Source organism: Pollicipes pollicipes, unplaced genomic scaffold, assembly GCF_011947565.3.
Source record: "Pollicipes pollicipes isolate AB1234 unplaced genomic scaffold, Ppol_2.1 Scaffold_1600;HRSCAF=1878_pilon_pilon_pilon, whole genome shotgun sequence".
NCBI lineage: Eukaryota > Metazoa > Arthropoda > Thecostraca > Pollicipedomorpha > Pollicipedidae > Pollicipes > Pollicipes pollicipes.
The window spans coordinates 22,055,356-22,077,063 of NW_023595962.1; the positions used below are offsets into that span (position 1 = coordinate 22,055,356).

General features: G+C 48.6%; 1 protein-coding gene across 1 annotated transcript; it reads left to right on the forward strand.

The window, feature by feature from the left end:
* Positions 1 to 2,432: 2,432 nt before the first annotated feature.
* Positions 2,433 to 20,988, forward strand: LOC119114594 (tachykinin-like peptides receptor 86C). Its single transcript, XM_037238677.1, has 10 exons — positions 2,433 to 2,477; positions 2,779 to 2,938; positions 4,765 to 4,978; positions 6,769 to 6,903; positions 11,328 to 11,411; positions 12,088 to 12,161; positions 12,556 to 12,632; positions 13,959 to 14,075; positions 14,637 to 14,716; positions 20,841 to 20,988. Exons 1-10 carry the CDS (start codon positions 2,433 to 2,435, stop codon positions 20,986 to 20,988), a joined length of 1,134 nt encoding a protein of 377 aa, XP_037094572.1.
* The last annotated feature ends 720 nt before the right edge of the window (positions 20,989 to 21,708 follow it).

Here is a 21,708-nt window from a genome sequence, read left to right on the forward strand (position 1 = left end):
AAGTACTTACTGTTGAGTTGTCCTTGTCACTGGTAAGTGCTTACCGTTGAGTTGTCCGTGTCACCGGTAAGTACTTACTGTTGAGTTGTCCTTGTCACTGGTAAGTGCTTACCGTTGAGTTGTCCGTGTCACTCGCTGCTGCCCACCGGTGAGCCAGAACCAACAAACAACTCTGCTTACAGCTGAACCAATCGTGTAATTGAGTCATTCTAGAATTTATTATTTGCTCACAGGATGTCCTAGTTTGGTCACAAATTGACTCGTAGTAAACCCAAGGTCTGCTCACATCTAAGCTCTGCTCACACTCCCTGCTCTGCTCTACCAATCTGTGAGCTCTGCTCACAGACTGGTAGAGCAGAGCTGCTCACAAATGAAGCATTTTTATAATTCGACCGTGCCCACTGCTGAGGTAATCTTTTTACAGTGGAACACTGGTAAGAGTTTAGCTTTAAAGGTAGTATTCCACATTCACATGGGGGTTGAAATTGAAATAGCCATCTTGAAGACCATTCAGTGGTGTTCACAACCCTACCCTTCTTAAAACATATGCACTCCTAGTTTCTGAGCTACGAGCCGTCGAAAATAGGTACAAATATATTGGGGGGAATATTTCAGAGTCACCATGGCATTCATGATGTCATAATAAGATCGGTCAAGTCCTCTTATTCCATAGGTCATACGGTAATCAAGGCGCAAAATGCAATTGTCGAGCAATGCAAAAAAAATGAAATGTCAATTGTTCATATCTGGCGTTCGTGTGCGCAACTTACAGATATGACCGCCGTCAATTGGCTCTCAATCGATGTTATGCGAGACACGATGACGTGCGCAAACAATGACGCATTCGGATGCATATTTACCCGAGAACTGTGCTGTCTAGAGCAGTATTTTCTACTTAAAAAGAACTCCCAGAGTAATAAGTGACCGTGTGTCATTACACCTGATGCTTTCTTCAATATCATCAAATGTGAAATACTACCTTTAAAATGCTGAGCTCTGTTGACGATTGGTGCTGCATGGTTACTTATGCATCGGAAGACATTTTTTCGTATCACGTTCACCTGCATGCCCAAATTCCACGTACAATTGTTTGACGACTACTCGAGTATGCTAGCAATAACTATTATAAATTTAAAGTTTTCATTATGAGCTAGCGACCGTCATTATACCAGGAGGCAGAGATAAAAAAACGACGTTGTGATGCGAAATAACTGAGCTGTGCTTGTCCACCAGAGGTTCATAAAGGCGAAAAATAGAGCTAAATGGATTTATGTTTTGTATCTAGTAATAAGCAGATCACATGTAGATCATAGAGAAGGCAGACACGTTTGTTCCAGGCTAGTTATATGATAATGCGTTCTGGAAGTAGGTAAACTGAAAGCGTCCCCACGCACAGTGCGTTCGTAAACTCATCTCATAGCGATAAAAGTATACTGTGCGTTCTACGCGCGTCCATGAAGGATGCGTGTGTTCCAAAAATCGGTTACGGTTAAATGTATGACGTCCGTTGAACGCCTTTCTACTATTTTCGAGGTTATCTCTTTTTGCTAATTTTTTCTTCGATACACTGTTGGAGTTCTGCCAAGTGTCGACTTCAACACGTGCTGTGTTGTGCGCCATAGGAAGCGAGCTCACCGAAGTGCGCGGTGTCGTTGGCAGGGTCACAACCAAAGACAACCTGCAAAAGTGACAGTCATTATATGTTAGGTTGGCAAAAGTAGCACTTCCAGGAAAGGTGTCTTGTCCCTTCTAGAAGAAACAGAGTTACAACATGTCTCTATTACGCTCAGTTTCCAGACCTACGGCTTCTAGAAGAAATAGAGTTACATGTCGCTGTTACAATCAGGCCCCTTGCTCATGGGTTCTGCTGGATCTCTTCAGCAAACCATTTTAGTTATTATATTCATATCCTCTTTGATATATATATATATATATATATATATATATATATATATATATATATATATATATATATATATATATATGAATGAAGAGAACCGTTTATGAGCTAAAAGTTTTCATGTGACTTGAGAACTTGAGACTTGTGAACTGGGGTCGCATAGGCTTACGTTTTGATCAGACCAGAAAACGCACGCCCATGTCAGCTATCTCAATTCCACTGGCTATCACCCTGGTGCAGCGATAGAGGCCGGGAGGTACTTATTGGCATTCTGAATTTTATTCGGCACCTCGTGATCACTGAATTCCCGTTTTTTTTTTGCTGTGAAAACGAACCGTGTCTTTTGATGTCTATTTTATTTTGATCTTCTAATATGATTCAGTAAGACGGTGGATTCACGTGTAGTTCTCTACACCGGCGTTTGTGTGTGGTGTGGTTCGGTCCGAACTGAGCCTGCACACTCCTATCTCCCATCTGAACCGCATAGCGCCTTCTCAGACAGCCTCCCCCTCCCCTCCCTTTTCCTGCCCACATGTCTGTGGACCCGGGCAGGCGATGGTACTTCGGCGTTCAGAATGTGAGGGCCAGGTGGAGGTCATAAAGTCAACAGAAGTCGTTACGCTGTTGCGAATAGTTCTGCATTCCTCTGGCAGCTCGCTGCGTACCTCTCATGCCGGTTTATCTTTCCGTGCTCTCCAAACCCACAGCCGTCCCACAACCATCGGCTGGGCCACAATTTCATCTGAAGACGCCCTTCGGCGCCCATTGAGAGGCGCAGGGCACCGCCTTCAGCAGAGCAGAGGAGACTCACCCCCCTCTGCTCACCCACAGGAGGACATCGTGTCGCGATGCTCGAGGCTTCTTCGGACATATGGCAGCTGCGGCTCCTCCTGGAGCACAACGTCGGCGCACAGGCTGGCGCCCGGCCGGACGGCTTCGCCATGGCGTCGTGGGCAGCGCTCGGCTGGGCCGTCGCCTTCGGAGCCATGCTCGTCATCGCCATCGCCGGCAACAGCTTGGTCTGCGCCATCATTCTGAGTAAGACGCCGCTTCGCCGGCGAGGCGGCGCCGCTTCGCCGACGAGGCACGGCGCTTTGCGCGCAGCCAGCCGTCGCCTCGTGCGCTCACTAGACTGTTACAGGGACGTGTGTCGAGTCAGGAGCGCTTCTCCGGGCTGCAAGCGCTTCGCCGATTAAGTGGCGCTTCGCCGATCGCATTGGGTATTGGCGCTTCTCCGTGTCGGGTAAGATGCGAGTCTCCTCGCGAAGAGCCCGCGGATTTTCTCGCGAGGCGGATGGGAATCGCCCCGGGAGGCGAGCCTCTCGCCAGACAAGGGGCGGGTGTTTGTGCTCGGATAGCAGGGCATGCGGGCTACCTAGCCGCCGTAAAGACTTGCAGTCATGCTAGTGAATTGTTTCTGCAAGCCACCGAGACGTCCTTCCCCTGTAGAAGCTGACCTAATTACCTCATTTCTTTTCAATCGCTGCCAATACTCAATACGATTGGCTGACTGCAATTATCTCCGATTGCTTTAACATTTTGATATTACAGGCGTAAGGCACTATCTGTTTCAAAATTATTTTGGCACACTTTGATCGCGATATTAAAACGGGAGCGATCACATCGGGCCAGCTGACCACACGTAGGATACCTTGCAGTACTCGTGAAATAGTGAGAGCATGGTGGACAGGGTGAGCAATGGTTCATTGACGTGAGACACGTGCTGTAGTCGAAGGCGGCGTTACCGTTGGAATTCGTCCCTCGATGCACCGCCCTCCCACTGACGATCTTACTGGGGACGCATCCATCGCCTATCATTTATGTAACGCACGGCTGCAGGTATAGGAAGGCCACACATTTTGGTCACCATGACCTTCGAAAGGTCAAACAAGATCACAGACATTAAATGGGCATGTCACCTTTTGCTTAGAACAGGTATCTAGGTTCTGGGAACACTTTGGAGACCAACTTGGAGTTTGACCTTGTTTGACCCCATTTGACCGGAAAGTCACAACCTAGGAGCCAGAGACTCTGACCTAAGTGAGCTCAGGCACAGACCAACACGTCCTGTAAGTTTGTTATCTCTAGCTCTCTTAGTTCCTGAGATCTCAGGCGGGGATCAAATTGATACCCCATCGGGGCAAAGGCTATCGGACTGGCCACCCGGGTGCGTGTAAAATTGAAGTAATATTGTATAGATTGTAATATTTAGCACGTCAACAATTTTTTTGGGGGTCAAGGCTTTGAGTAGATTATTTAGTGCGGAATCGAATTTTATTGGACGAATATCTCACGGCTGCCGTCGGCAGAAGTGCACTCAAAAGCGCATGAGAGGGTGTTGCGGCCAACGGAAAAGCGCGCCGATGGTCTCTTCTGTGGGCCCCACGTAGGGCGAAGGTGGACAAAACGCTGTCGTAAGAACAGATATGATTTGCTGCCCTTTAATGATTATGTTTCAAATTTTTGGAACAATTTAAAATGAGCAATAGCTCTTGTGCGCAAGAGCTGTTCCATTCGACTTGTGCCGAATGTCACCAATACCGGCATTGTTATGTGGTTGGTCATATTTGTTTCCATCAAAATGCTTTCAATCAAAGCCCCTCCAAATACTGAAAACATAACGTTTGTGTGGCGAGGATAAAGAGGAACTAGCAAACTGTGCATCTCAAAATTCAAAGTTATTTTTTCATAGCTATTATAGATTGGGACATTTGTTAAACACCCTATGGTAAGTACGTGGTGTGAGTGTTTTAGTACAAGCATGAAGTGACAGCATACGCCTCCGGTCGTCAGAGTGCCAAAGCAGAACCGAACCCAACCAAACCAGAACACACTTGCCTGACTTCGACCCATTTGTGTTCCAGCTCACCGTCACATGCGAACAGCCACCAACTGTTTCTTGGTCAACCTCAGCGTCGCCAACCTGCTCATGATCTGCCTGAACTGTACCTTCAACTTCATCTACGTGGTGTACGCCGACTGGTGGTTTGGCCTGCCCTTCTGCATCATCAGCAACTTCGTGTCCAGCTTGACGGTCACAGCCAGCGTCTTCAGCCTCGTCGCTGTCTCGATCGAAAGGTGGACTTTATTTCCGGGGTGGCAGTGTTATGTGAACGCTGCGTGCGATGGTAAGGGAAATGGTAAGGATGCACTTCGGCAGGTCCTCGGCGAGGTCAGGAGGCCGTGTGACGAGGGAAGATGGATCCACGCGACCGCGGCGGGGTTGCCGGATACCGAGCTGAAATGCAGCTCTGCGAGGCGACGTCTGAGCTTAGAGATGGATGATCTGCCGGAAGTAAGGTTTTAACGGAATGCTCGTGACGCAGGTCCAGGGTCCACGCTGTTGATGCACCGTAAACGTAAAACCACTGCACGATAAGTTCACCAACGTCCGAGGACGTCTAGCTCAGCGCGCCAGCGCCAGCGCCAGCGCCAGCGCCAGAGACTTCCGACCAAGCTTTCCTACTAAACTGTTTCATCTGAAAGATATCACATGCCCACCATAGAAGAACGCCTGACGGGAAGCGCGGGGATGGGTATGCGGCCAACATAAAACACACAAAGCTGCGCCTCGAAACTCCGCAAGGCAGGGGTGCAAAGAGCGACACTGTTCAAAACCACTGATGTGAGCTACGCTTTGGTCACTGCTGGCAGTGAGGTTGAGGCGTACGTGATCGCAAGTTGCTCAGTGCATTAGCGGGGGACATAGTTCACATAGATAAAACAGCAGTATTGGCCTTATTCCCCGGAGAAAAACCAGGAGAATGGAGATGTAGTTGGGTTCATATTTCAGCAACATGACTTTATCGAAATAATAGCAGAGGTTTCTACAGTGGGTAAGTCTCTTTGACTTCTGCTATTGTTTCGATAAGGCATGTTGCCGAAATATCAACCCAGCTATATCTCCATTCTCCTGTTTTTTTTCTTCGAGGAATAAGGCTAATACTGCTGTCATATCTACGTACGTGATCGCGCTTCACTTGCATTCAGTTAGAATCGTGCTTTGGCAAGGAATCCATCTCTTACGAATGCGTCTTGCACGCAACATTGCAGATCCAATGCATGTGAGCACCTCATGCCCCTGAAATGTGAGGTCAACACTTCTCAATTAGTTGGTGAACTGAAACACCACTGCGTGAACTTGACATCAAATGTGCTTCTACATTGCGCAGAGACATGTGTGGGCACGTAGCAACACACACCAGGGCATACCCCAAGCTGCATGGGCACTGCATGCACAGACGCCAGCCCGTCATCCAGTGCGAAAGGCTGACACTCCTCTGCTCGCATGTGTCTGAAGGAATGGGATTTGCCTAGGGGACGGAGAGCATGTCGCTTAAACCGTGCAACATGAGGCATGAGATATACCGGCGATGCATGGAAAGATACGCCGTTATCACACGACCCTCTGACTTTAGCCCCTGGCGGATTCCTTCCAAACTGCACATTATTGGCGAGAAATGTAAACAAGCTAGAGAAGCTCTGTGGAACGACAGTACCCATAGATTCCCGAAATGATGTTTGACGTGTCGCATGTGTAACAAAGCCTGCCACGCAAGCGGCGACCCGTGGCTAGTGGCGAAGCGGCCGGTGGTCCGTTTCATGGCTGGAATGCTGCGACTCACGACCAGCCGCAGACGGCGATTTTGAGTTAGCAGTCTCCATCTCACGCCTGCGAGGATCCACGTGCGCCAACTGGCGGCAGGTCTCACCCGCCGCCAGCTGGTCACTTCAGGGGACCGCGGTCCGCGGTCCTTCCGAGGACCGCACGGTCCGCCGCTCGCGGGCGTGACGCTCAGCTGGTCGTGACTCGCCGCGTGACGGCAGTGTGCCGGCCGAGGCGTCACGGCTCTGGGACTGACCTGCAGATACATGGTGATCGTGCGGCCGCTACGCCGCAAGATACGGCGCGGCGAGGTGGTCGGCTCCATCATTCTCATCTGGGTGTGCAGCGGCTGCCTGTCGGTACCATACCTGCTCTACTCGGACATCATCACGCACCGGTGAGCGCACTGCAGCCGTTAGGGTGTCGTCGTGGTGCAGTCGTAAGTGAAGTTGTCGTGCTACGATCGTAAAGGTGCCGTCGGGGTACAGTCGTAAGGGTGCAGTCGGGATGCAGTCGTAAGGGTGCAGTCGGGATGCAGTCGTAAGGGTGCAGTCAGAATGTGGTTGTTAGGATGCAGTCGGGGTGCAGTCCTAAGGCTGCAGTCGAGGTGCAGTCTTAATGATTTCGTCGTTGTACAGTCGTGGCGGTGCAGTCGTAAAGGTTGCATTCATGGTGCAGTCATAAGGGTGCCATCGTAAGGGTTCCGTCGGGGTGCAAACCTAAGGATGTCGGGATGCAGTCGCGAGGTCGTGGTGCTGCGATCGTAGAGGTGCCGTCGGGGTGCAGTCGTAAGGGTGCAGTCGGGGTGCAGTCTTAAGGATGCCGTAGGGCTGCAGTCGTAAAGATGTCATCCGGAATTATTTTCAGTAGTGTCGTGGTGCAAACTGCGCTCAAACCTAACGGGGGGGGGGGGGGGAGGAGGAAGGTCACGAGTTCCCTTAGGCCGCAACACTGGCAGGGTAACACGGGTAGCAGGTACCATTGGGTGACACGTTTCTGAATCGGCGCAGTATTTTAGCAGCTGCTGTTAAGATGAGCGTATTTCTCTGTTGTAAATCTCAACAGCACCCGTGCTGTGCGCAACGCTCGCACGATTTGAAACGAATTGTCCATCATGGATCCAGTCAATGCGGAGTTCGACCGAGTTTTGGTGATGCTGGTGAAATTTAATTAGTCGTATGCGTCTATACCCTGGTGTACTGAGTGCCCGCCAGATGGTAATGATGTGCGTGAGGTACTTCGATGGACAACGATATGAACTCACATACAGAGTCTCGCAAACTTCGTCCACTAAAAAATCACAGTTGAACAATCCGAAAATAAACTTTGTTGATCCACTTACATGGATAAATAGCTTAGTGGAATAATTATACTTAACTGAAGAAAAGCAAGAAGCCTGCCCCGTTAGCTCAGTTTGTCAGAGCGTCCGCATTCGAACTCACCCACTGTGGCGGGATGGGCTCAAGACGCTTTGAGTACTTGCAAATTGCAACTGACTGGCACCACCTGCGGCCGATGATAGTAGTCGCTTTAAAGATCAAGTGATATTGATGGGCAGGACGTATCGCGCCGAGCACTTCGGCACGTTACGCTTTTCTGCTCGGACGAATTCTGCCGCTGACTGAGGATCTCACGATCGATGGTGTCACCAGGGTTTCATCGGGACAGCAAATCGTGTTGAGCGTGGATGCTGATCTGAGGAATCCGACAATACAAATAGTTTGCATGAAACACAAAAAGTAATAGAATCGCCGTGATTGACGATAACGAGTGTGTCCACCATGTGCAACGAAGGGTTGCTAAGCGCTGAAGAACGAACTCTAGCGCACTGGCAGTGCATTATCATTCGACAAGCCTGGTCTCAATGCTTCTTTCACTGCGAGTTACTTGGCCTGCTACACACGCCTGACAATCAGCTACAAGGTAGGAATGACCACCTGAAATGCTGAGAAAGCTCGCGACGCAGGGTATTGGGAGCATTCATGCGGTCCAGAAAGTCCAGAACAGGCGGCAGGTTCTCACCCATACCCGCATCACTGGGTGGTATGCATTGTTGCACTTTTGTTAAGAGCACTTCGTTGGCGTGCCATCAAGTTCCAGCGACAGCAAGACTACACTGGTAGCGATGGGCATCAACAGGTACCGTCAACGTTTCATAGAAGTAGCGATGTCTGTTACAGATGCAGTTACTCTCGCGCTGCTCGGGTTATCTTGGGCAGGGGAAGGGTGGGATAGGTCACAACAGGCGCTTTGCTCTATATGCATGACGTTAAAGGAGAGAAATAAATTTCCGCACTATTTGCTGCATTTTAGTTATGTAATTCAATTGCACTGCTCCCCACATCCTGTCTTGCTCTTGTTCTTTTTTATACAATTTCGTTGCCGCTCAGCAAATCCTGCTCACTTTGTACTGAGCCTGAATGGGTTTTAAAGTAATTATTCGTGTTTCATGATATTAAATCAAGCATCAGATAGCATGAAATAAGCCAGTTTCATACAAATGGTATGTGCTTTTTGTACTTTCAAATTCAAAAGACTGATCTAGCAAACCATGGTAACTATGTTCCTCAAAACCGCATCGTTCGATCGCGTCATGGAACGTTTGTACGGTTGTCGAACGGCTTGCAAACTGGCCTTGAAAAATTGCCACCGTAGCGGACGAACCGACACACCTGTAGTACTTCAACGTGTCAATAGGTGGGGTGGTAATCGATGCGATGTTTGCATAATCCAAGTGTCGAGACGTGCGGATGCTTTGGCCCTTTTTATGTGTTTACTTTCATTCACATATTCGGTTATGACGCAGTACTTAATGAACATGCTCCACATTTGGAGATATTGAAGCACCCACCAGATATGCTTAGTTTCCTTATAATTTCTGGCATGGTCTTAAGTAAAAAAACTTCTCTAGACAGCACAGTTTCTCTGACTAAAAGATGTGTTTCTAAATGCGGCATCGTCGTCGTACTTTACGCAACGTTGATTGAGACCCAGCTGACGGCCGTTATATCTGAAAATCGTGCTCCAAAACGCCAGATATAAACGACTCGACAAATATTTTTTGTCTTGGACTTGATCGCGCATGATTAGTGGAATGATAGGATTTGAATGTCTTTATTACGGTGTCCTGGACACCTGAGTGACATTGAAATAGCTTGCACGAAATTGTCTGCACATCTTTACGAGAATGTTCGGAAACTAGAGGGGTTTAGGTTTTAAGAAGGATAGAGCTATGAATTGCACCAACTGGTCTTCAGGATGGCTGCTTCACCTTCAATCCCTCGTATAAATGTGAAAAATGTGGAGCCCCGTCTTTAAAGGGAATGTTCTCCGCCTCTGGAATGCTCCGGGAAAAGCGAGTGCTCAGAATGTGCTTAGCAAAAGGAACCCATAGAAGTAGATCATGGCCTGGGTCAAGGTCATGTGCGGTCATGTGGTCATATCGTGGTTGTGCAGGTGAGCTGGTACTCTTTTGCTCGTGTACAAACACCAGAACTCCACACAAATTCGTACCAATTTGCATTATCTTTGAACATAGAAATTTACCTGACTCAAGGTCAGTAACGTAGCATTTTGCAAAAAAATCTTAAACATGGAAACTGCAGGTACTAGCATGTGGTATTGCTATAACAAGTTTTAACAGTAGCCAATGACCCACAAAAGGTTATATGTGGTCAGCTTTTGGGAGGCTGGCCTTTTTGACCCTCGCTAGGTCACTAATCTTGGTAGCTCAAAGCTTGGAATTTCCACGAAGGACGCCAAATTCAGAGATCAGCAGGTGCTGATCATTTCATGTTGCTGCTGGCGTTTGTATTTGGCTGGCGTCTTCTTTCGATATGTGTTCGAAAAACCGTAGGGGGAAGTGAACTTCCCCCGCCGGCTGGGTGCAGCTAAGTTATTCGATTCCCAGTCTTTTTCGTCATAACTCACAATACTGCCCAAGTTACGGCGATAAAGCACAAAACGTAATTGGTGTTCAATCACCCACCCCTTCTCTTTTTTCTCTCGCGTCATTCTGCAACCTCGCGACGCTCCGTTTGTCCAGGAGGGCCGCATGCGCCAGCCAGGAGTGGGCCAAAGCGCCCCTTCCTGCGGTTCTCACTCGGACGCCGGTCACATGTCCCGCAGAGGGGTCCCTGCACGGGCTTCGTCCCGACAGTTGGGTGCCCAGACGCATATAGACCTGTCACGCCGTTACCCGTTTTTTCATCCCTTAGCCCTGAAGGAATCAATACTGGTCAAAAAGACTCTCTAATCCAAATAGCCCAACAAACAAAACCTTGCCTTCGAACATTCTACTTCATTTGATTTGATTTTGACGTTTATTTTCTATTATGAACATTAAGCAGTACATAATATGAAGGGTGGATTGGCGCATAGGCGGAACGCTTATATCTGATCGCCTCTCCTAACAATAACAAGATATGGTCATCGCCGCCAGGAAGCCCACGACCCACCGCCCACTCGCCCGATCCGTAAGCCGACACGGGCCAGGCGCCCGCCACCACTCTAGTCTACACATATAACCGTCTCGGGCCAGCGGCGGACGCCCGGCCCGGCAACGCCACCCAGTGACCCGAAAGACAAGTCTGGCCTGAAAGACAAGTCATTACCTTTCCTGAAAAAAGACTGGCGGTCAGTAAACGCTCGTACTTGCGTTTAACGAACCCGCCTCTAACTCGTTCTGCATGGCAGAGGTACCTGTGATCAAACCTCGTATTGTGCCGTGGTAATCCGCAATGACCTGTAATAATCCGCCATTATCAGCCCGCCGTTCTGGGACCGTTTCAGTGCCACTGACAGTGTGGCCGTTTGCGACAGCAGGCTACCCTCCGGCGACGAGGTGTGCGGCTGCGTTCTGGTCTGGCCCGACGGACTACCGCAAACCTCATTCGCCGATCACGTGTGAGTAGCCAGCACTGAGTCAGCAGCGAGTCAGCAGCGAGTCGGCGCTAACCCTGACTTTGACTCGGCTGACACTGCACTGACTCGCACTGTGGCTCGCTAGGTCGCGCCGTGGCGGGCAGTGGTGAGGTGGCTGTCATGCCCCGGCATCACTCCACAGCGCCGGCTGGTGGCCATCGCCGCGCGCAACAAAAGTACCTCTCAGTCCCTGCCCGCAGCAGGCAGGCGGGGGCTCAGCTCACTTACTGAGGCTATTATCGTGGGAGCAGTGGACGTGGTCCGCACGGTAGCTGAGCTCAGCTCGTATTAAGGCCATGACTATGCTGGCGATAGTGGTGATGATCTGCCTATGAAGCCCTTATGGTCCACCCGTTGTATGGTGAGCTTCTCTGCCGTGTTTGTGCATAAACATGACGCCACCGGCCCTTGAGGCGTCTGTTTTGCTTGTGTGCGAGTCTGCATGCGGGCGGCTGTGCTCACCCCTACCAGTCGAACATTTATGTGTCACGACGATTATGGTTGAACCACCGCCTTGAGCGCCCCCTGAACGGGGAAAGCCTTCACACATTTCAAAGCTCTCGCACTGGGCAGCCCTTTAGACGCTGCCGTTACAGCTGTCACAAAACAATGTTTCGCGCACAGTCGAAGTGTCACTGACGTGCCGTCTGTTTTGTAGGTACAGCATCGTCTTCCTCTGTCTCACCTACATCCTGCCCATGCTGTTCATGGCCATTTGCTACACGATAATTGGTAAGTATTTCAACCCGGGGCCAATGGTGAGAGTTGACAACGTCTGTCTTTGGTAAGGACTTCCTCCCTTTGCTTTGTGTGATGCTTACCGTGCGATTGATTTAAGGATGCATCTTCTCAGGTGGTGAGCACGCTTAAGTTGGCAGCACCCGGGTAAGAAGCCCTTGCATTATACAGGTGTCCCTTTCACCGAAGCATCAGCAATCAAAATCACAAACTCGTCCGCGCCTCGACAATCTGGAGATCTGGCCTTAGATCCATGGCCTTAGATGGTCCAGAACTGGCCTTAGATCCCGCTAGATACCGCCATTTAAACCGCACCCGCATGTTTGCCGAGGCACTCGGGCAAGAGACCGCGTATGATGTCATCACCGTGCATGTGACGTCACTACAGGCCGCCAGCTGTGGAGGTCTGGTCGCACCGGCTTCAAAACGACCGCCGAGCTCTCAGCCATCCGCTCCCGACGAAAGGTCAGCCAGGCAACAGCAGTGCTTCTTAATGTATATATTTGTGTATATATATATATATATATATATATATATATATATACATTCCTTGCCATGCAGTGTCCATGATTTGAAAATTCCAACTTTAAACCCATGGAACCAAATCAAAAGTACCGCAAACGCAAATGCAAAGAAATGCGTAATAATGAAACGAAAACGCTTCTTGAATAAACTAAGCGACCTATTTTAATAGACCTGAGGATTTTTCACGAATTTCGCTGCCGTTTATCTCACGTGTTGTTTATCAGAGACAAATAGGCTAATAGATTCGTTTGCATGGTGGAAACAGTTACAAGAATGATGAGGTCAACTTCAAACGATATTGTAAGGTTTAGTTCAACAACCAGTATTTCTGATTTTCTCACGCAACAAGTTGCATTTATAATATTCTGATCTGCTTGGGATTACCCGAATTGACTTTCAGCAATGTTCCTGAAGTGTATTTTTATACGGGAGGCAAACTGAGCTAAAATTTTGGAAGTATACTGCTGATACAAGCTATTCGAAACATACCATCACTGTAAACAGTGCAATTAAGACAGCACTGAAACAAGCCTACTTACTCTGAAAACAGAATATATCTTGAAATAAAATTACAGTGACGGTTTTTGCCATTAGTCATCCAAGTTTACCTTTCCTGTTTAAGCTGCCGTCATGTACTTAGATATGTGCTTGTTTTTGTACGTGAGTGCTATTTTTCTTGTAAGATTCTTACTGCAGAAAGAGTTTCCGAGGCATTTTCAACGTATAATATAGCGCGCGGCATGACGACACAACGGCGGGTTTCGCGTAAAATCAGCGTCTGGAAATGCTCACCTCGGCCGCCGCTCACCATGCTGTGTGATGACCGCTCACCCGGCCATGTGATCATTTTCACACGACGCACCCTGCTTCGGCTCACTGCTGCCACCTACCATCACACCTGCGTCTCTCCGGTTTCGTTTCGAGTGACGTGCTTCTCACTGTTCTCGTTCCCCGCGCCTGGTGACGTCTCGTCTCTCATGCCGTCCCACGTCCGTCTCACGTCTCCCCTCTCATACCGTCCTACGCCTGTCTCACGTCTCCCCCCTCATACCGTCCCACGTCCATTTCAGTCTCATCTCTCGTGCCGTCTCACGTCCATGTCACGTCTCCCCTCCCATACCGTCCCACGCCTGTCTCACGTCTCCTCCCTCATGCCGTCGAACGCCTGTCTCACGTCTCCTCCCTCATGCCGTCCCACGTCTGTCTCAGTCTCATCTCCCATGCCGTCCCACGCATGTCTCACGTCTCCTCCCGCCTCGTCGACAGATCGCCCGCAAGTTCATAGTGGTGGTGGTGGCGTTCGCTCTCCTGTGGCTACCTCACCAGGCGTCATGCGTGTACACCTACCACGACTCATGGCTCGCCCGACGGAAATACGTCCAGGTACGCAGCCTGGTAATGTACGCGGCCTGGTAATGTGCTTCGCGCCCTGGTAATGTGTTTCGCGGACGAGTCATTTTATGTGTTGTACAGCCGGCTCTCATAAAGGAACAGCTAGCAAACCATGATGCATCCATGGTAAATATATGGCATCTATGTGTGACAGGCAGTCGCGCTGTTTCGCTGATTCCATCGCCTGTTCTTCTTTAAGTGGCAATGCTCCTACCTTGTGCCAGGGCGCCTCTGCACTGCTCCAATTCTTAGCCTGTTCTAGACTCAACCGGTAAATCCCTTTAGTTTTTTAACCAAAAATTGTTATATTTACACGGCCGATATCACTGGAATCAATGAAGTTCAACATGTAGGAACTGAACAACCAGCCAGAAACTCAGCATGTGATACATGCATCAATATATATATATATATATATATATATATATATATATATATATATATATATATATATATGACCGACACTCTGCTATCGCGTTATGAACTTCGACAGAGGAAGTGTCCACCGTGACGTCATTTTGCGTTTGTTTTACTGTGGCTCGTTGTTTTCAGCACCTGTTCCTGGGATTCTACTGGCTCGCAATGTCTCATTCTATGGTCAACCCATTCATTTACTTCTGGATGAACGGAAGGTCAGTCAACTCCGTCAAATAAGGTGCAACTTGTTGATATTTACTGCTCTAGTTTTATTTGGATGGGACATATAATTCCACGCCTTCATATCTGTTGAGGTTGAGCCTAGAACAAACCTTACGACGCTGCTGCTTGTATGAGGACTGTGTTTCCCTTAGGCTTATTGCGACAAGGTGTCCAAACACTATAAAGTATTTGATTGTAGAGTAGCAGACTTTTCATTGTTGTATGGGGAATTGAGAGTTCTTGCTCTGACAATTATCCACGTTTTATCAGAAGTTACTATGCAGGGGGAGTATGCCGCCTTTGGGCATGTTTCAAAAAGACACCCCGGCGAGGCCCTCGGGATCAGTTATGTCTAATAACAACAATGGAGTGTGTCACTGCAAGGCCAGCAACATACAGTAAGGAAATACATATTTCGTTCACATTGTCCAACTGACGCAAACAACACTTCGACGCGGCCCTAAGCTCCTGCTTTCTTTCTTAATAGTCCCAAGTTATCTTTTTGGAACGGGTTATCTTGGTGCATACGGTACATTCAATTGATACATTTATCGTACTCTCTGCCACTGCGCTTGGGATAATGACAGCGATCTCCTTCACAACCGACATGGAAGCTGGTATGCCGGCGAGAAAGAGTGGCACGCAAACCGCAGCGAGCTTTTCTTAGTACACCTGTAATGTGATGGTCAGAATGTATTCTGCCATTCAGGAGTGTGAGTGACGTCACTAGAAATAAGCATCTGTGATTGGCGCGGCGGCCAGCGCCAGCCGTCCACCGATCGGCGTTTCGGTGGGGGCTGGAAAATGTGCGTCACTGGACTAACGGTATGCCACTGGAACATTCGTAGCTGGTAAACGCAACCTTGCGACGCACTAAGCGTCCAAGTTCACAATGAGCATCCAGGCAGACAGTGTTTCCCAAAGATAAAAATACAAATTTCATGTTTTTGAAAAGGCCACTGCTAGTCATCACAGGGAAGCATCAAAGTCACAGCAAGACGCTTCGCGAAATTCGCGTAGCAATGATCTCAAAGTTGTCTATATCTTTTTCTAAAATAGGGTGTTTCAAGCAATCGTAGTGTTTATTGCACACGCGCGCTGGCCCATTGGTACATTACGAACACAAGAGACTTGTTAGAAAAAAGAAAGTAATACAAGTTATGTTATTACACGCTGGCCCATTGGTACATTACGAACACAAGAGACTTGTTAGAAAAAAGAAAGGAATACAAGTATTACCGTCATACTGGGGAGAAAAAAGTCAGTGGTATTCATCCCATTCACAGGTAAACTTGAGCGGCCACATCGAAAACAAACTCGACATTTCCAAGTGTGGTCATGGCCACCGGTGAGCAAGGTTAAGAAGTTAATTGAATTTAAGAACCAAGCACGTGAATGCGTAAAATAATCCGAAGCAGTGCGTACATTGCACGAAAAATGTGACAGTTAATCCTCATCTGAGCTCCATCATAACACCCAATACTCCACACTCCGCTTTTTGCTACACGAAACGCAGGCGGCTGGTTGGGAGGTTGCGATTAAGTAAAAAGTATAAATCCCGAAGTAGAAAGCAAGAGAATGCACCAGTCACCACACGGATCATAGGTGGGTTCCACATGGGCAACATCATGAGTTGAAATTTCTTGTGTCGATTTAACGACCTTCAGTGTATCAGGAAACTATTCGTTCTTTGGCTGTTTATGAATTATGCTATTTTGGTATTTGTTATCACCGCCATTTAACATTTTTCACGACATCTTTTACCAATAATTCCTGATATATCGAAGTTCGCTTACTGGACATAAGAACTTTCAACTCATAATGCCGGAACACCAGAACCCTTTCTTCCAGACAGGCTCCATCCGCACATACGAGCCATATCTAGAAATCTTCATCTAGCCCAGGTGCGCTGCCAAGTATAGCAAACACGCATTTGAAACAAGGTCAGCATGGCGATTTACAGATCTTGAAATTATGACAGACCAGGATAAAGAGGTGTCTGATTACCGACATATAGTGGCATTCGTTCATGACAAGATCGCGCGGCACGTCATTGGGCTGCAACATTGCAAATTACGATTGTGCACCGTTTTACGGCCGGCCCGCCTATGGCGATCCACAAAGCGGCCGAGGGCGACCGACCGCGCGCCGCGGAGCTCTCCCCCACTGATCAATCGACGGACCAATTTGTGACGAGCCAATCTGAAGAGCACTGAGCAGGGTGGTGTGACATTTATCAAAGCAGAACCGCCTAAAAACTGCTGTAATTTGTGAAAAGCGTGGCAATGACATGGTGATGTTTGTGAGGCTTACCGTGGAGCGCCTTCTTTCGAAGTCAGCGAACGTGCCCACAGGTTTGCCACGTTAAACCAGCACGATAATGCAAATTTTCTCAAATTGTTCTAATTTTCTACAACTTTGGCTCGGCTATACCCAGCGTTTCTATTACCCTGGCCTCAGCACAGGACAGTGGGGCGCCCGAAGCCGGGCTCTCGCGCGGCCGACACCACACCCGATCCGCGCGCATCGGCGCTGTCTCTTGGCAACGTTCGGGCGGCGCTAGCAGTCATTCTAAAGCGTAAACCAGGCAAATCTGGCGCAACAGGCCTCTGAGGGCTAGAGCCGCTAGCCGGGCCGCCGACAGCCGCGGTGGCTTGAAACGCGAGCATACCAATAGCGAGCCGATCGATCGAAGGTGCAGCGAGGCGTGTTTTGATTCAGGCGCCCGGTGCCACATGCACGTGCGAGGGGGACAGGGGGACACAGTCAGCAGTCTCGAATGACGTCATATTGCCACCAGCTGGGCTCTGCATGTCCCGGTGGACGGTGCGGACGAGATAGTCAGTCCGAAATTTTCAAAAAAGTGCCGAGTGCCTCGTGTTTGATAACGTGCGATCCTTTTCCCTTTTTCAAGAGTGCTGTCAAATGGCATTATATCCCAGAAGGTTTGCCGCTTCACGCCAGTGTATACAAACGTATCTAAAATCTAACACCGAGCAGGAGTGTATATTTTTGCATTTTGTCTTATACCAGTGATGGATATTCATGTCGATATGCGATGAGTCCAGATAAACATAGCAGAAGATATGCAGGAGTATACTCATTTTATGCGACGACAGTTCAGCTCATGCGTGATTCTGCAAGTTAGCTTTTTCGAACCATCCGGGCCACTGGCATTTGTCACAGGAAGTCGTTTAGAGGCGCCCTCATGGTCACTGAAGTCAAAGGCCGAGATGTGTCCTCATGTCTGGGCCAGGGAGTTCACACGACAAAAGCAGTACCCAAAAACGGTTTCGAAGTGAACCAGGTCAGCGTCAGTCGTCAAAGAAACCATTGGAAGCTATCTCCTTATCTCAATAACAGTCACCGTCAAAGACCAGGATGTGGCCGGGATTCGGGCCACCAGGCCAGAGACCGTTCAGCATACAGGAGCACCTTGTGAAAACTTTTGTTGGCACACAAAAACAGCTCTCAAAGGCACGCACAAGTACTGTGGTGCGTTTAACTGGTGCCACAAAATAATGCTGTTGAACAGCAATTTCCGATTGGATGATGGGGTCTGGAGTCTCATACAACCCTCAGTATAGACTAATTCATCTAATGAAACGATTTGGACTACACTCATTGGGAAGTGTATGATAGAATTGCTCAAAGTTTTCCATTCATGGATATCAGTAGCTCATGATACCAAGCTACAATGCAACCTTATCCATGACAAAGGAAGGTCATGTAAGTCCAACAAGGTCATGGTGTCATGTACTGCTTCCATAACATTCCACCTTGCGATGAAAGCGCGGTCCCAGAATCTAAAAAAGAGATAAAATCGCGGTCTCAGGCGCAGATAATAGTCTATGCTCCATTTGCTCACTCTTCCTATTTTTATTTTCCGCCACACCACTGTTTTCCTTGTAATTTCCTCTTTCAGTTGGCACCGCTCTAGACCGCTCTCGAGTGTCTCAGTTATTTCAAAAAAGCAGCTTAAGCTAGAAGTCGATGCAAAATTCAAAAATTCCTTACCTCGTTTTTTGGGGGAACGGTGAAATTTAACTACAGGAGAGAATACTTTGTGCTTCTTTTTTAACCAGACGTAGCTCAGGTGAGTTTTTGAAACAGAATAATGCAAATTCATCATGGCGGGAGCTGCGTTTCACCACGTGTCTTAAGGCAACGATTAGTGAGTGTGTGATCACACTGTCCCGCCGCACGAGGTGTGCTAGAGAAAGCCTCAGTACCTGACATCGGAAGAATATGGGCAAGCTCCAAACCCCGCGACTGCTGTTCCGGGTCATTAAATAAAAAATTGCGCTTTTCCTTTCCTGTTACAATACATATGCATGCGTACGCGTGATACGATTTGGAATGCCACACCATGGCAAGACCGCCACGGAGCAAGCGTGGGAGAGTGACGTACGCCGAGAAAGACCCACACCTCCGCAATGGTAGTCCAGCTGTCAAAAGGTTATACCGCTTCATGTTATGCTGGGGAAGCAAGTTTTAGAACGCGAGTTAGGCACCGGTGAGTTTATAGCTGCCATTTATAGCTACCAAATCAAGCACAATGCTCACACAAAGCTTTAATCGCTAAGACTGTGTCACATGCTGCTCGACAAAAATAGTTCATTTTTATCACAGGATTAGGGGATGAGACAAAAAACGGTTCCGTTTTCTCGAACAAAGTACATCTACACAAACTGGACCCAACTGATGTTTTCAGAAGTATAGCCGATTGCTTATCGCTGACGATGCTTCGACACAGACCCTGCATGTGCCATGACACTTTTCATTCTGAAGTGGACTGGGGTCCGTGTTCCTTCCACAATCTCAGAAAGTATGAAACATAGAAACACACGAAATGCGGAAAACTTAAGGCCGCAGTTGTGTTAAGTAAGTTAACATCAAACTGGTCCTGACTGCAGTAGTTTGGAACCATCTGATGGTTTTGAAGTTTGCCATGTTTTGCTGTTTTTGCGTATATTGACCTCTGTAGTAGAGTGGACCGTGTTGTTCCCACTACATATCAGGGAAGACGAAAGCCACACATGGCCACATTGACTGACGCCCGAAAATCAAGAATTCAGTCCAGACATTTTAAAGGGGTCCGCCTTCTCTTGGCTTATGTATTCAAACATTGCCCGTGATAAAGCTACTGAACTTCATTAGAATTGAGATTGCCTCGCTTTTTGCGACCTAAACTGGCTTTGCTTGCAGGAACATCTTTGAAAAGGATTTTTATGAATTGGTTCGAATCTTGTCATAACTTTTGTTCATATCAGCACACAATGTTGCGGAGCATTTAGTGCGCATATCAAGAGCATCTCTTTTAGCATAACATTATCGTCGTAAGTCATTTTCGCGTGAGTTTCTTTTCTGATCGAGCAAAAGAAGCTAAAAAACCATGGTCAGATATGCTACGCGCCCATATGAAATGGCGATTTGCAGCAAAAAATTTCCTACGTAGAGATTGCTTACCGATTTGGGGTAGATGGGAGTTAAAAGTGGGTCCTACAACAGTTTAAAACAAAAATTGTTATGAAAGTTGCCGCCGGGCCGAATTTTTATGCACGACACGCCATATTTTTCCCTATTCGAGATGTGCTAGATGGTCTCAATAGCCTCACAGGTGAAATGCCGGATATACAAAAGAGAAGTCGTGCGTTCGTGGCGGGAGCGATCCAGAACCTATCTACAAGTTCGCTATGTAATTCGTTGAAGCGTTTTCTGCCAGCTAACGCGTGCCATTGGTATAATGCAGTGTTCAGTTCCTCCCGAGTCTTGAAGACATATCGACGTAACAACCTCTTAAGTTTAAGTGCATTCATCATTGTAGCATCTGCGCCATGCTGCCTTCAGTTAGAGGCTTCCAACCGTTAATTGTGAGCTAAAGTCATAGCTAACATTGCACATATAGTATATTTCTAGTATTGCACCGCAATTATATACCTAACTTTGTTCCTCCCAGGCATCCATTGCCCGGTCTGGCGCTGACCCGTGACCGGTGGTGACCGGTGACCAGGGGTGAGCGGTGACCGGTGGTGACCGGTGACCGGTGACAGGGGTTAACCCGTGCTGACACCGGACCGACCCGGCGTTGACCCCTGACCGATCTGGCGCTGGCAGGTTTCGGTCTTGCCTGGCCGGGTGGTGCGGCCGCTCTGATAAACACGCCGGCATGTACATCAAGGTGCACGTGCTGCTCGCGGGAATGACGCCTGCGGCATTGCCGACCGGTAAGCGAGAGCTGATGCTGAAGGAGCTGGGAGTGTGAGAAGATGGTGCTGTGTGGAGCTGGGACTGTGTGGAGTGGGGATTGTGTGGAGTTGGGATTGTGTGGAGTTGGGACTGCGGGGAGTGGAGATTGTGTGGAGTTGGGACTGTGGGGAGTGGGATTGTGTTAAGTTGGGACTGTGGGGAGTTGGGATCGTGTGGAGTTGGGACTGTGGAGAGTGGGGATTGTGTGGAGTTGGGACTGTGGGGAGTGGGGATTGTGTGGAGTTGGGACTGTGGGGAATGGGGATTGTGTGAAGTAGGGACTGTGCGAGTGGGGATGGCGTGGAGTTGGGACTGCGGGTAATTGGGCCGGTGAGGAGCAGTGACTGCATGGAGCTGTGGCTATGGGCAGTGGGGCCTGTGTAGAGTTGGGATGGCAAGGGGTTGGGGCTGCGCAGAGCTACAGTTGTGTGAAACAGGGCAGCGACCATGTGGAGCCAGAGTTATGTAAACCAGTGACTTCGCTGAGCCAGAGTTGTGTAAACCAGTGACTTCGCTGAGCCACAGTTATGCCAACCAGTGACTTCGCTGAGCCACAGTTATGTCAACCAGTGACTTCGCTGAGCCACAGTTATGTCAACCAGTGACTTCGCTGAGCCACAGTTATGTCAACCAGTGACTTCGCTGAGCCACAGTTATGTCAACCAGTGACTTCGCTGAGCCACAGTTATGTCAACCAGTGACTTCGCTGAGCCACAGTTATGTCAACCAGTGACTT

Bases quoted from the DNA above. Each gene is read 5' to 3' on its own strand.
- LOC119114594 (XM_037238677.1), top strand. From the start codon at position 2,433: ATGTCTGTGGACCCGGGCAGGCGATGGTACTTCGGCGTTCAGAAT. The intron at 11,412-12,087 runs GTGAGTAGCCAG...TCTGTTTTGTAG, and splicing joins ACCTCATTCGCCGATCACGT to GTACAGCATCGTCTTCCTCT. The intron at 14,076-14,636 runs GTACGCAGCCTG...CGTTGTTTTCAG, and splicing joins CCCGACGGAAATACGTCCAG to CACCTGTTCCTGGGATTCTA.